Below are 14,541 nucleotides of genomic sequence, written 5' to 3' on the forward strand. Positions count from 1 at the left end.
GTGGCGGCCGACGACGCTCTCTAGGGTCCATCCAAGAAGAAGAAGATGAAGAAGAGATGAGCGTATCAATGAAACACAAACCCTCGTGTGTATGTACTGTAATACGTATACATACATATGTATACGGTATACGTATGTATGTATGTATGTATGTAACAGTATAATGTATGTATGTATGTATTTCTCCTTCGTTCTCCTGTCGGTAAAAGAAGGTCCCCATTAAACCTCAGCAGCATTAAGAAACCCCCCGGATACAGTTTAATTGCCTTCATGAAGAAGCAAGCTGATGCAGCTTCCGCATTTGCAGGTAATCCTCTCGTCTTCTTCTTCTTCTTCTTCTTCTTCTTCTTTCTCTTCCTCCACGCAGTGTGAGTTAGTTATCCTCTGAGGTGTAGCTCGACATTTCTTTTTTGTCGAGTAAAGGCAGTCAAAAGAATGTAACTTACGCTTGCGATGTTTCTCCGTTCATTGTATTTCTACAAGTCCTGCTTGTCAAATTAACAGACTCAGAAGTACGTGTTTTATACAGTTCGGAGGAAACGAAAATTTCGCTTCTTCTCATGCTGGAATGGGATTCTTGAAAACGTTGTTTCTGATCAGTTTAGTGTATGATCTAACATTGTAAAACTGATGGTTCTTCATGTTTTTATCATCATTTCCTAGATATTTTCTACTTTATAGCTTTGGTAACTTGGTTAAGGTAAGTGCTATCGTTTCTCAACAAAAATCGTAGTGAAAAGCAATTCACAAAGGCAAAACCGCCATAACCACAACATTTTTTAGATTGTTAACATCATGGTTTATCTTTTAACTATTTCGTAGAGATTTTCTATTCGCAACTTTTGTAGATATGGTTAAGGGAAATGATATTGCTTTTCAACAAACCTTTTATCATGCAAAGTTATATGTAAAGACATAAAAAAACCACGACATTCTATGGATGATTGAGATCCTGGTTTAATCTTCTAGCTGTTTTCTAGATATTCTTAATTTTTCATGTTTGTTAGTCTTAGCTTAAGAGAAATGGCATTTCTTTTCAACAACCCTTGGGTCACGGACAGTGATTCCTAAATACATAGAAACCAGAACATTTTTTGATGATAGAGATCACAGTTTAATCTTTGAGCTAATTTCTGGAAATTTTCTACTTCATACCTTGGATCCCCCAGGATCTTAAACAAAATAGATGAAGAATTGAGTGGTTTGTAAAGCCATATTTTGAGAAGCAAAAATGAAACTACCGGTATGCTTGATCTCAAACGAAACATATGAAGGACTCTTTTAAATTAACTAAATATCAGACCCACTGCAAAGGTTACATAGGTGCAAATATTACACTAGACCATCATGTTTACACATTTTAAGTTTAAGAATTCTAGTAAGGCAAGCTCGAAAGCTATATGCAATGGACTATATCAGTGGGGATGTCTAAAATGTCGTACACAATGTGATAAAGCAGTATATTAAAACTCAATATCCAGTTTCTAGCGTACATTCTCAAGTGAGAGAAAGGAAGGAAAATTCAGATCCTAACTGATATTTATGAATGTTGAGATAATTTTTCTCATGCTGACATGAAGCAAAAATTTATCTCTCGTCTTTGTAAAAGCAAGGAAGTTTTCATGGAAGCCATTACAAATGGGTTCTACACTGCATTCTCTGACAGGGCTAAGGAACTGACCATGTATAAACATTTGACTATATTAGCTAATTCTATGGTGGTTTGTTAATTCATATCCAAGAGTTAGCCAGGTATTAGAAATTGTTGGGTTCTTGTTTATAAGCTCTGGTAAGATTTTGATTGAAGTTGAGTGCTTTGTTCGTTTTCAAATTAACTAAGTGCTTTGAGTGCATTCAACTAAGTGTCCCAAATTAACTGCATACTAGTTTTTTCTGAAAATTGATGTCATAATACTATAACATCCGTTTGTATCAATAACAAAGAAGCATTGGGGAAACCTAACCAGGACTTGTTCTTTTTACTTGTATTTTATGACTAGACATTATATTCTTGTCTTCATTATCTTTCCCTCGTACTTTTTTTGTACAGCCAGGGAGAAGGTTAATAAGCTTTTAATTGCAGCTCGTGAAGGAGATATTACTGCTTTGCAAGGTATGCATAAACCCATGATTTTACAAGATTGTTATTGCAAGAAGATGTGGATACTGTGTATGCAATTCTTATACAACGTACAATTGTTCTATATATTTCTAGACGAGAAAATGTCAGGATGATTGGACAGAGAATATATTGCCTTCAAGATTCTATATCATAGGATTTGTTTGACTCTATTTTATCCTTAAAGAAAATGTGATAAATCATCCATTTATTTGAAGGAGGGTGGACTACTTGCTTTTTGCAGAAGCTGCACAATCATTTAATGAGGAACAAGGCATTGCCAAGGTTGTTATAGATGTAAAGGATGCCAATGGACGTGGCTGTTTGCATTTTGCTGCTCAAAATGGGAAAGACACATTGTGTAGCTATCTCTTGAAAGTTTTGAAATATCCTGTGGATGTATGTGACAATGATGGTGAGCAAGCTTGATTTATTCGGATTTTTTGTGATGAAATTTGAATTATAAAAGGTGCATTGTATGTAAGGTTTGCCATAAATAAAAACTTAATATCAAAATTTCTCCTTATTTGAACCCACATTTCTTTTTCTAGTAACCAAATCATGTCCATTGCTCCACAATTCAATCAGTAATTTGCTAAAACTATCTAATTTGCATAGGGGAAACTCCTCTCATCCATGCTGCAAGACATGGACATCTTCAAGCATCATTATGCCTCCTTGATCATGGGGCAAATCCAGAGATAAGGGGGAATGAACTAGATGCGACAGCTTTGCATCATGCAGCAGCAGCTGGTATGGTTCTGTCCTCATTGACATCCACATTTTGTACGAATGATTTATATCATTGTTTCACATTCTAGAATTTTCAATTATGGTATTTTACTGACTGTTGGAGTTCTTTTATTTTTTGTTGGAGTTGTTTTGGCATTGGATTGTGAGGGGCATTCTTCACTTACATGCACAAGTTGCCCATTGAATTTCAGTATATTACTGTGCAGCTTATGTCTTATGATACAAGTAAAGTAAGAGTATGCTAATGTAATGAGGGTACACTGGTTAATTAACATAGAAATTACCTTGCGAAAATAGCCAGGATCAATAATTGCAGATTTGATACGTCTATCCGATTCTAACGCAGATATACGGTTACATAAACCATTGATTTGGTTGATTCATAGATTTTTCAGGTGTATTATGGTTATTGAATGTCTATTTCTTTCTGGTACCCATGTGTTACTTTCACAAGAACTTTATGATGGTATGAATTGAATATCTAAATCCTACTCTTTCTATTGTGATTGATCGAAAAGTTTTATATGAGAAGGCCAAATATTTTTCCTCCTTTCCAAAAGCACAACATGATCTACCTTCTTTGTAGCATTTAGCTAACTCGTTTATCTTGATATGCGGTGCTTGTATAGTATGTTTGTGATGCTTTATTCACTCAATAGGTGGTTAACCATTTTTAAAATATTCACTAAATCTGATTTTAGTTAGTAAGTTCAACCCATGCTTGTATGATTGCATTTTGTTTCATTCAGGTTGACAATTTCTATTTATATATTTTGTTTTATTTAATGTGCTCGCAACCGCATTGATGAGTTATCTTATTGCATTTACGCATGATTAGCTCAATGGTTGGTGATAGTGCACACAAAAGAAAAGAACTGCACTTCGTAGAGTAAAGTGTGCATGCTACATGAGGTTGTGTTTAGTTTTTCTGTCTGTGGCTTTGGAAAGCAATTACCACAGATATTCCTGGGAACTGAGAAAATAATATGAATGTGTTTAACTAGCTTCACCTTTGTCCTGAAAGTGCCTGTGAAAACGTCACTGAGAGCGTTTTGACTATGTGAAAACATTTCTTTATTTTGGACTGAGTTTTTATTCATAGTTGAGAACTGTTATGGTTTTTAGCCAAGGAAAAGATGGCGCTCTTTACAGAGGATTCATGAATGGCACTAAACTCTGTGGTTAAACTGTTGAAGTTTGCAAATGGCTGTCTCTGCAGTTTATGTGGAATTGCCACATCATTTCTTCATATAGTGCAATTACTGGTTGCAATTCAATTATTGTTTGAAGTGTCTAGGAACGCTGATTGTTACATTGATACAATCCCTGTTTTCAATATAAAAAAGAGGGTTGATAAGGAAATGGATTCAATCTTGTCCTATATATTCTGTGTTTAAAATTTAATAGGCTCTGTTGACATTGTAAGATCACTGTTGGAGAAGGGAGTCAATGTGGACATCTCAAGCCATGCAGGATCTCCATTAATATGGGCAGCTGGTCATGAAAAATATGAAGTTGTGAAACATTTGTTAGAACACGGAGCTGATGTAAGTGCAACATAAAACAATCCTTTTTTATTTAGGGCACGGTTTTTTTGTTTGTTTTGTTATTTTATGATAAAAAAGGTACTATGTTCCTGCAGCCAAATGCATCATCAGATGATGATGTGACTGCCCTTGTCAGTGCAGCAGCAGCGGGAGCATCTAAGATTCTGGATCTGCTTATTGAGGTGCTTTTGTTTTGTCCTTTGTAGAAGAAATGCCTTGATGGAACTTTTTCTAGCTGGTGATTTGATAAAATTTTGACATTCTTATTTTCAATAAAGCCGTGCACATGAGCATATAATATACAAAATATTGAGGAAACTATGGAATTGCCTAGTAATCAAATGATTGAAAGTCAGTATCAAATTCACATATGAGGAAGAACAGGCATGCAATAATTCATGCACAGGAATCCAATTTCATTAATTAGATTGCCTATCTTATTTTTATATCATTAGGAGACAATTTTATTAGTGTACTTTATCATATATACTTGTACATCTTACCTACTACTCCTTGAATGTGCATTGACTCACCTTTTATACATTACTTCCAATCACCATAACTTTCATTGTTGTTATCTCCTGAATGGTCATATGCAGAAAGGAGGAAATGTGAATGTGACTGTAGGTGGTGTAACTCCACTTCATATTGCTGCAGACAGTGGAAATGAAAAGATGGTCATAAGCCTCTTAAATGCAGGCGCCGACCCGAATGCTGTTGATGAGGTAACACATGCAATGCAATTATATCTAATGACATGCTTCGTGCAATGAAGAATAACCGTATTGCAATCCTACAGGATGGTGAGAAACCTGTGATGGTGGCTGCCATGAAAGGTAGCCATGATTGTGTGAATGCTTTGCTGCCAGTGACAACAGTGGATCCACGAGTTGCTGATTGGTCTTGTAAGGGAATCTTGTCATATGCACAGAAACTAATAGCACATGAGCAGGTTGGTTAACTTATTGCTTCAGTTTCTTTTGACTTCGCACCATCTACATTTTCATGCCATTCCTTCAGTGTTGTTTTCTAACTTGTATCTTGCGTTAGCATAAAAGGATCCTGAAGGTTTCTAAGAGTTAGCTTAGATGTAACCTACAGTAATCAAAGTATTAATGTTTTAAGGACTCCTGTGTGAGGAATTGCTAAGATTAACATGGCGTATTGGCAGGATACCAGTTTAAACACTGAAATGGGTCTTATTGTGTAAGAACATATTGTTGGCTGTGAGTTAGGCTAAGGCATGCTGAGTAGGATGGAACAAATAACCCATCCTCAACATCAGGGGGTAATGTAACTGCTCTGATGCCAGGGGGTAATGTAACTGCTCTGTTGCACAGGCTCTCTTTGATCTTGAGAACACTAACCAGGAGCTAAGAAGTGACCTAAAGGATCTATTCATCAATTCTGCAAAGCAAATAGATATCTCTGGAAGCAGGAAGGCTGTCATAATCCATGTGCCATACAGACTAAGGAAATCATTCAAAAAAATTCACAACCGTCTTGTCTGCGAACTTGAGAAGAAATTTTCATCGCGACAAGGTGCATTATGAGGCCTCCCAAGAAGGGAACTGCTACTGCTCGTCCCAGAAGCCGTACATTAACATCTGTTCATGAGGCTATTCTTGAAGATTTAGTCTATCCAGCAGAGATTGTCGGAAAAAGAGTTCGTTTCCGTCTGGATGGTTCATGCATAATGCGAGTATATTTGGACCCGAAGGAGAGGAACAATACTGAGTATAAGTTAGAGACTTTTGGTGTTGCCTATAAGAAGCTAACTGGAAAAGAAGTAGTGTTCGAGTACCCTGTACAAGATGCTGCTTAAAGACATTTTATCATAGTTTTTGAGCTTTCAGTTTTTTTTGCACTTTATGGTGTAAAATTCATTTTGTAGGAGTTGAAGGTATCGATGGAGTCATCGTGTGTACGTTTGTCCTCTGTAAGGATACATTAGAGACATCCTTTTTTCTGCAATCTATTTCTAGAAGTGAGGCAAATATGAGCAGCATGCAAATATATTCATTAGGGATCTTATTGCTTCAAAAGAGAGAGAGAGAGAGAGAGAGAGAGGGAGATACATATGTTACATGTACAAAGTTTAGAGAGAGTGAGAGAGAGAGGTTATACAAAGAGGTTATACTAAAAACTAATTTATATTAAGAAACTTAAAAGGTAATACAAAGAAATGGTCGATGTGGCAAACTAGTTTCGCTCCTAAGGAGCTCATCAGTGCACATGACCATTTAGAATTTGAGAGGTTAGAGAGAGTGAGAGAGAGAGGTTATACAAAGAGGTTATACTAAAAACTAATTTATATTAAGAAACTTAAAAGGTAATACAAAGAAATGGTCGATGTGGCAAACTAGTTTCGCTCCTAAGGAGCTCATCAGTGCACATGACCATTTAGAATTTGAGAGGTTTATATAGGGAATAAAAGGGATAATAGAGAGAGAGAGAGAGAGAGAGAGAGAGAGAGAGAGAGAGAGAGAGAGAGAGAGAGAGAGAGAGAGAGAGGTTTCAAATTTTATGGTGTGGGAGTTCAGGGGGAGTGATGGATTTGGTGGGGGTGTAAAAGATTTTATGGGGTTATTTGAAAATGTGTGATGTGGGAGTTAGGGAGGGTGATGTATAGTGGTGGGTAGGAAAAGATTTTATAGGGATCTTTGAAAAAGTGATGGGGGGTATGAGAGGGGTAAGAAGTGAAAAGGGGGGGTAGAGTGGAAATCAAAACTGGTATATAATTCTCTGAGTTTGTTGAATTGTGAATACCAAAACTGGTATAATTGAGTGAAACTCACATGTACATACTTTGGTACTAGGCAAACCTCAGCCATGCAAAAGAAGAGGATAAAGGAGTTAAGACTGATGACAAGTTTGTTCCAATTGAGGTAAGTTGTCTTTCCTTCTTAATGGAAATTATTTTGATCAATGTGAAAGAGGTCCTGGGAGACAAACGAAGCCTTCTGTTTTTTCCTGCAAGGTATCTGCAGAATTAAAGGAGAAGTCTTTGCAAGCCAAAACCCGTGGTGATGAAGCGTTTAAAAACAAGAATTATATGGCTGCTGTGGATGCATATACACAGGTGAGCACACAATATGTAGCTTTAAATTTCCAGGCCTATATTGCAATGATTACTGGGAGGCAAAGGAATGAAAGGATTGCTGATGTCAACTTTTAGGGAAGGGTGCTTTTTCCTAATTATATGGTTTTTGATATTTCAAATGCATGTTTCACACTTTCCAGAACACTGTTATTCTAGCTTGAATATGTTGCTAATATCAAAGAATATTGCTTCTGTGCTAGCATGTGTGTTGATAACATGCAGAACGGGTGTTCAAACATTGTGTGAAATGTACCATTGTGACACTGAGTACTAAATGCACTCTTCCTTATTTTGAGAACAATGCATTTTTGTAGCTTGAGCTACATGACTTGATTTCAAGAATGGCAGTTCAGTGCCAGCATATATGTCCATGCCATGGAGTATAAATGTTCAAATCTTTTCGTTTTCTTTGGGGGAAAACTATGAAATATCACCCAAGTTTCTTTCGATGACCAGATGCCTGTCATCAGAGCATTGCATGTGTGCATAATCACATAATGCATACATAACACAATTGAATAATGCGATTATTTTTTGACAGGCGCTAGATTTGGATCCACACAATGCAATTATTTTATCTAATCGGAGCCTATGCTGGATGAGAACTGGGCAACTTGAATTTGCACTTACTGATGCCAAGTTGGTAAGGCAGATTCGTCCCGACTGGGCAAAAGGATGCTATAGAGAAGGGTCTGCCCTTCGTCTTTTGCAGGTTTGCATTTTTTTCTCTTAATTCAGTGGTGCTGTATGAGATAATCATAATATGCACATGGGTACCTTTGAAGGTTTTTTGGGAGCATTTCGCTAAATATTATGAAATCTTGATAGCTAACCTAAACTTTCCCCAACCATTTAAATTTTTAGGACGTTCAGGAGTTTCCTTATTATTGTCCCCTTGGTATGTTGTCTGATGCAGAAATATGAGGAAGCAGCAAATGCATTCTATGAGGGTGTAAAGCTTGACCCAAATAATAAGGAACTTGTTGATGCTTTCAGGTTTGATTACTCATATGAACGAGTTTATATATGTATATCTGAAATCCTCTGAAATGATTGTATATATCACAATTTTAAAAGGTTGTCCCAGCCTTATTTGAATTCCCGTGGTTCTTTGGGTTCATAATGATTGATTTTTGGGGGTATGAGAACAATATTATGCATCTTGAAGTGCTACATGAGTTCATTTTAGTACAGGACAGAATAAGGTACTACAGTGTCCCATCTCTCCGTGATATATATTAGAATTTATTTAAAGCTAGATTGCGTTATGTGACAAAACAGGCATATACAAATGTCTCACTTTTTCTGGGGAGAGATAGAGGTGGATGGAGAGTGTTATCTATTGAGATATAAATCACTACAAAGGACATCGAGTCCAGACATTGTTTTCTTGTTTGCAGGGAGGCAGTTGAGGCAGGGAAAAGGTTTTATGCTGATAAATCTGAAGACAAGTGCTAACTGACTACGAAGCATGCTTTCCATGCAACAGAAAGAAGTTAAACCCACACATCTTTTTTTATTAATCTTATTTTCAAGATATTCAAAATTTGGGATAGAAAAAAGGGGTAATTTTGAAAATACCCTCGTGTAAATGGTGAATGTCAATTCTACCGTTTTTAAATCATAATGTTCTATGTTTCTACATTATGAAACCAACATTTAACAATGAGCTCATTATCCTGAAGAGAATCTTTTACATTTCATATGACTTGGACATCATTGATAGTCTGATATTGAAAGGTCTTTTACATTCATAAATCAAGGACTAGGACCTCATTGATGATCTGATATTGGTCGAACTTGTGTCACTGTTCAATGGCTAGGACAGCCTTTCCATCATAGCTGGGTTCAAAGGAACCTTAGTTGTGAGCATGCAGACATTAGTATATGATGGCTAATTTCCTGGCAAATTTATCACTCCTGCACAACCTTTATACCAAAGACTGATGAATTAATTTGTATCTCGTCTTGCTGATGCTGGCATAAAAACAAATGTAAAAACCATGATATATATTTGTCTTTGCTATACTGAGCATTAAAATCTTTCGTTTTTGGTCATCATTAGTGATTTGTGGTAGAAAGTCTTTTTGCAATTGTTGTTGCTTAATTTTAAACACATCTCTAAGATTTATGTTCATGTTTGTTTGGAGTAAAACAAATTTGGTATATGGTTCCCAAGAAGCAAAAGACAATCACTGCTATCCACTTATCAAATGAAGGTGCCTTGTTTGTAGATATTGCAATAAGGTAATAATTTTCAAGATGACATTGATCCAGTAGGATGTAGCATGGGACTTAATTGAGAATGTAATGATCCCTCAAAACCTTGCAAACATGTAACTTTTGCAATCCAAAAATGCTACGATTAAATGGGAAGTTAATGATAGTAAATTATGAAAGGATTTAGATAGAATGGAAAATAAAAAATTCTTGCGTATTTTTTGTGGTAAAGAAGTACTTCAATGTTTGATGCATTGGGTAATGGCCATCAATATGTTACAATTCAACTTGATTTGATTTTGTAAATGGCATGTTAGATGGAGAAACAATTAAACATATTTGGGACATATACATGGCAAAATTATTTGTTTGGATAGGCACTAATGTCAAATCCTAAAGAGTATGCACCACATTAATCACCATATGGCATATGGCTTTGTGGGCAATGTCTATCAAATAGGGAAACACAATAAAGATGCATGAGGAAGTCACCTTTTCACTCAGTGTATGACAGTATTGATACAAGACATTAGAAATGGAAATTACAATCTATAGGATATATTTAAAATGCAATGGACTTGGTTCCAAGAATTATATTTTTTCATGGGTTCATTACAATTACCATATTTGAAAGGAACCATAATATTTGATGCATTGAGAAAGTTCTTAATGAAAAAGGTTTGTGTGAAAGAAATAGCATGACAATGACAATAGATGGTGCTAATGCAAATGTGGTGTAGTGGGACACATGCAATAACAGAGTCCAAATGTTCTTAGAATTCATTTTCTAGCTTTTAGTGAAGCTTTGGTTGTTAAAGGTTTATGTAAAACATAGGAGGAGCTATTATTGGTGGAAAAGGTTGGCTAATAAAAAAAGTCCACTCTTAGTTGAAAAGTTCCACAAAATGCTACAATGCATTTATGAACTTTTAAAAAGTCATGGATCTAGAGGCTAATCTACCTCTCCGGTTTAATGGGGTTACATGGTTATCTCGTGGTGATATTATGGTCCATATTCGTCTAATAATGCCTTCAATTCCAATTCTTGATAGTAAGAAAATAAAAAAACTTATTGATTAGCACAATAGAACTTAGGATACATAGTGATTGATTTCATTTTGTAAGCAAGCAAATGTATGATCCAAGATGAATAGTTTGAATATGCAGTTGCAAAGTATTGGACTTGAGCATTGTTTGTGGAGTTGTGGTTTTGATATGGACATTATGGAAACGCATCATAGCATTATTAATATCGGTATATCCTCGAGTAGTGTATACATGGGGAGCGGTATCATGGGCGGTGGTACAAGATAAACCTATGGTATATGAACAAGAGGAGGTTGCAGATGCTATTGTGATCAGACATGGTTTGATGGGGAAATTTTTGATACCTTTGAATCCACAAAAAGAGATTGATAAACCTCAAATTTGGGAAGTGGTAAGCGGTATTACAATTTACAAATTGGTATATTTCGAAGACTCGATGTCTGAAGGTATTTCAAAATGTGACTGAAAGACCAGCCCAATTTCGGATTCGATGGAAACAACAGTGTAGACAGGTCTTCTCCAACCAAACCGGAAACAACAGTGTAGACAGGTCTTCTCCAACCAAACCGCGCATCTAACAATGTTACTACTACAAGAGATATGGAGTGAAATTGTAGCCACTCTAAAGAGCCAATATGATGGCCTCAAGGGCGGCTCCGATGGAGTTGAAAGACAACGAATAGCCTTCATCCAACAATGGTCGTCCTCTCCCTTTCTTGAGTCAGTGGGCATCCACATGAGATGGAACTATCACGTCCCTACAGGGATTTGTACATAATAATCACATTTGTAAAATTTTATAACTAATGGAAGGAGTTCTTTTTTTTGGAAAAAAAAAAAGACATGTCCAAATAATTTATGGGATTTGGACAAAGATTGTGCATAATCTCAAAGGTTTGTTGGATAGTATAAACGGTAATACGCAACAAATGGAGCTTAAGCGATTGGAGTTTCATGCCATTTGGGACATAGGTATATTTTATAGATGGCTTTTTGATAAGGTGGAGTGGTTTTACTCTGCACGAAAGTATTTATTTAAGCCGATGGTTAGGATTTTAAAAAAGGGGGATTTGTGGTATATCTTGTACGTATAGCCTTACATGTTTTCTAATACTAATGTCGTATCTTTTTTTGGAAAAAAAGAAGAAAGTATTGAACTTGATTTGTATTGTTTGCACTATTGAGCTTAACTTCCTCAAATTTATTCATGCATTTTTAAGGCCATATTAGTTCAAAAATGGAACAAAGTAGTCTTGATACATATACAAATAGTACATGAATCCCCCCAATATTTCATGCTTTGTTCAATTTGAGGAATGCATTAAACTAAGGATTTTATGTGGGCACATTTTTTTTTTCCCAAAAAAAAACTACTTCCATTAGTTAAGCAATGTACAAAGGATAATTTACAACTCATATCTTATAAGACATCTTGCATGTCAAAGGAAAACAATATGTGTAGATGAAACAACAAAAAAACAACTCCAAAGCACCACATCATTCGATGTGTATAGCGTTACTCGACGCATATTCTCCATGTGAGCCTCATACCAGCAGAATTCAGCATAGATGTCCTCCATTCGCTCCTCATGGCAGCACCCATCTAGATGTTAGGTACACTTGGAGGGAACAACCACCGTGGTGGTTGATAATTCCACTTCACTTTACCATCCATTATATGTAGCATTGACGAACCGCTCCATTTCAACAAGAAACGAGCTCTCGCTTCTTCACTTGCGTTAGATGGCCCTTGAAGACTTTCAAACTCACCTCGCAACGTAGAAATAGGATTGAACCAGATCATCATTAGATTCTCAGCCGGTGGGGTTCGTTTACCTGCGAAGGTCTCCCTACACCTAGATACCCACACTTGCCAGACCGTAAGGTCGACCACTAATACCCATATGTCCACGCAGCGTTCTTGTAAGAAGAATAAACCTCCTTGCACTGGTTGCACAGATCCTTGCATCACCTTTAAAGAAGGATTGTTTCCATTCCACCCTTGAAACCACGAGGCCGATTCAATGGCCAACCAAGTGATTGTTGCGCTCGATACATGAACCTCAACCCCAAACCGAGCCCAATGCCCACCCAGTCTTGGACTCCAGACAATGCTCCTATTATGTATCAATGTTTTCCATAACTCGTTACCAGGTAGCAAGCTCCTTACCAATACCTTACATAACAATGCCTGACTCTGCAATCCAAGGTCAATCAATGCTAAACCCCCCTTACTCTTGGGAAGAACCAACGTAGACCATGATACTTTGGTTGCCGCGTTGTCTTTCCTCATCCCAGCCCAAAGGAATCCCCTAATACACGCTTTAACATTACGAATAGCTTGCTTGTCAAACATCCACACTGAAACTGCATGCCATAACGTAGACAAGAGCACATGGTTAGCTACTATGATCTTGCCAGCCAATGATAAGTTCATCCCTGACCAGTTGCGAATTTTGTCACAGATTTTGCTTTGAATTTGTTGCAACTGAATTCCTTTGTCGATATCTACCCCAATCCACGTTCCCATATACCTAGTGGCTTCCCCGTTTGCAATCCATTTGAATTCAGCATTTAGCTTCCAAACAGGCTTGGACTCCAAGCTGATCCAAAAACCCTTGGACTTCTTCCAATTGATGGATGCTCCCGATGCCTTGCAAAAGAGCTCAATAGCACTCGGTGCCCTCTCAAGATTCGCTTCATTTCCTTGGAGGTATAACATCGTATCATCCACGAACTCCGAGTCCAGCAGGGACTTCCTTGAATTAGGGATCAAAAGACCATGAAGATTTGCCCCTTGATTGTTAAAAAGGGCAGACATTGCTTCAGTAATAAAAAGGAAAAGAAATGGGGCAAGAGGACAACCCTACTTGATGGATCGAGTTAGAAAGATTCGAGCTCCTTTCCTCCCTGCAATCAACACCTTACTCGAGCCATTCCTATATAAGGCTTGGGCAGCACATCTCCACTCCAAAGGTACCTCAATGACCTTCATCACTTCTTCCAAGAAAGACCATTGCACTCAATCATAGGCTTTCTTGAAGTCGAGCATCAGACATGCTAAGTTTTGATTGGTCTCCTTCGCCGTTGCAACAACCTCCCAAAACAAAATCACGTTGTCCATAATAGAACGATGCTCCATGAAACCGGTTTGATTGGACTGGATGATATCTCCTAGGAAGGGCTTGATTCTCTGCACTAAAATGCTTGCTTCAATGACTTACCTCTTTTTAATGCAATGAAAATATTTAGTTCATGGTGACATTATGCTAAAGAGTGAGTAAAAGTGCCTAATTTAGGCTTTGTTAAGGGAAATAATGTCATAGTCTTTTGTTTACCAACTTTGTAAGGCTTAATATTTCCAATCTAGAATATTGGTCATAGGTCAAATATATAGAAGAAATATAGACATATTATATTTGTCTGAAACCACGCTTTATAGGTTGAGATTGGAATGTGAAAGAGACCCTTTTAGGGTTTCCAACTTGTTTGAAAGTGCAAGAGCTTGCATGTCAAAAGGGTTTTGAGTGTCCCATTTTTGGGGTTACATTTTGGTTCCCATTCTCTCTCCCTTGTATCTATGAATAACTACTTTCCTCCGTGTGGTCTTGCCACGTGATTAATTGAGATATACATACTTCTATTTTAACAATTGTCAATTTAATTGCCATGCCTTGTGTTTCTTATCGATTAAGACAAGCAAATTATCTTAATTGGTGTAGTGATTATGTATGTGTTAATTTTAGTTTAAC

At 36.9% G+C, this 14,541-nt stretch overlaps 1 protein-coding gene and 1 pseudogene across 1 annotated transcript; both read left to right on the top strand.

The window, feature by feature from the left end:
- The first annotated feature begins 228 nt into the window (after window positions 1-228).
- On the top strand, window positions 229-9,223 carry LOC147847760 (uncharacterized). The gene is made up of 13 exons (XM_087338857.1): window positions 229-307; window positions 2,051-2,113; window positions 2,364-2,534; window positions 2,738-2,872; window positions 4,280-4,419; window positions 4,515-4,601; window positions 5,019-5,144; window positions 5,219-5,371; window positions 7,239-7,307; window positions 7,400-7,501; window positions 8,064-8,234; window positions 8,439-8,518; window positions 8,923-9,223. The coding sequence occupies exons 1-13, from the start codon at window positions 271-273 to the stop codon at window positions 8,978-8,980; spliced, it is 1,392 nt and encodes a 463-aa protein (XP_087194983.1). The 5' UTR covers window positions 229-270; the 3' UTR covers window positions 8,981-9,223.
- On the top strand, window positions 5,576-6,464 carry LOC147847761 (small ribosomal subunit protein eS7 pseudogene; annotated as a pseudogene).
- Window positions 9,224-14,541: the final 5,318 nt, after the last annotated feature.

Source organism: Azolla caroliniana, unplaced genomic scaffold, assembly GCF_043228905.1.
Source record: "Azolla caroliniana isolate FFs.n. ecotype wild unplaced genomic scaffold, voAzoCaro1.0.p SCAF_694, whole genome shotgun sequence".
Taxonomy (NCBI): Eukaryota; Viridiplantae; Streptophyta; class Polypodiopsida; order Salviniales; family Salviniaceae; genus Azolla; species Azolla caroliniana.

What these genes read in the sequence shown, in the direction of transcription:
- LOC147847760 (XM_087338857.1), top strand. Translation starts at nt 271, where the DNA reads ATGAAGAAGCAAGCTGATGCAGCTTCCGCATTTGCAG. An exon ending in GCATCATGCAGCAGCAGCTG is followed by an intron (nt 2,873 to 4,279) that starts GTATGGTTCTGT and finishes AAAATTTAATAG; the next exon opens with GCTCTGTTGACATTGTAAGA. An exon ending in GAACTTGTTGATGCTTTCAG is followed by an intron (nt 8,519 to 8,922) that starts GTTTGATTACTC and finishes TCTTGTTTGCAG; the next exon opens with GGAGGCAGTTGAGGCAGGGA.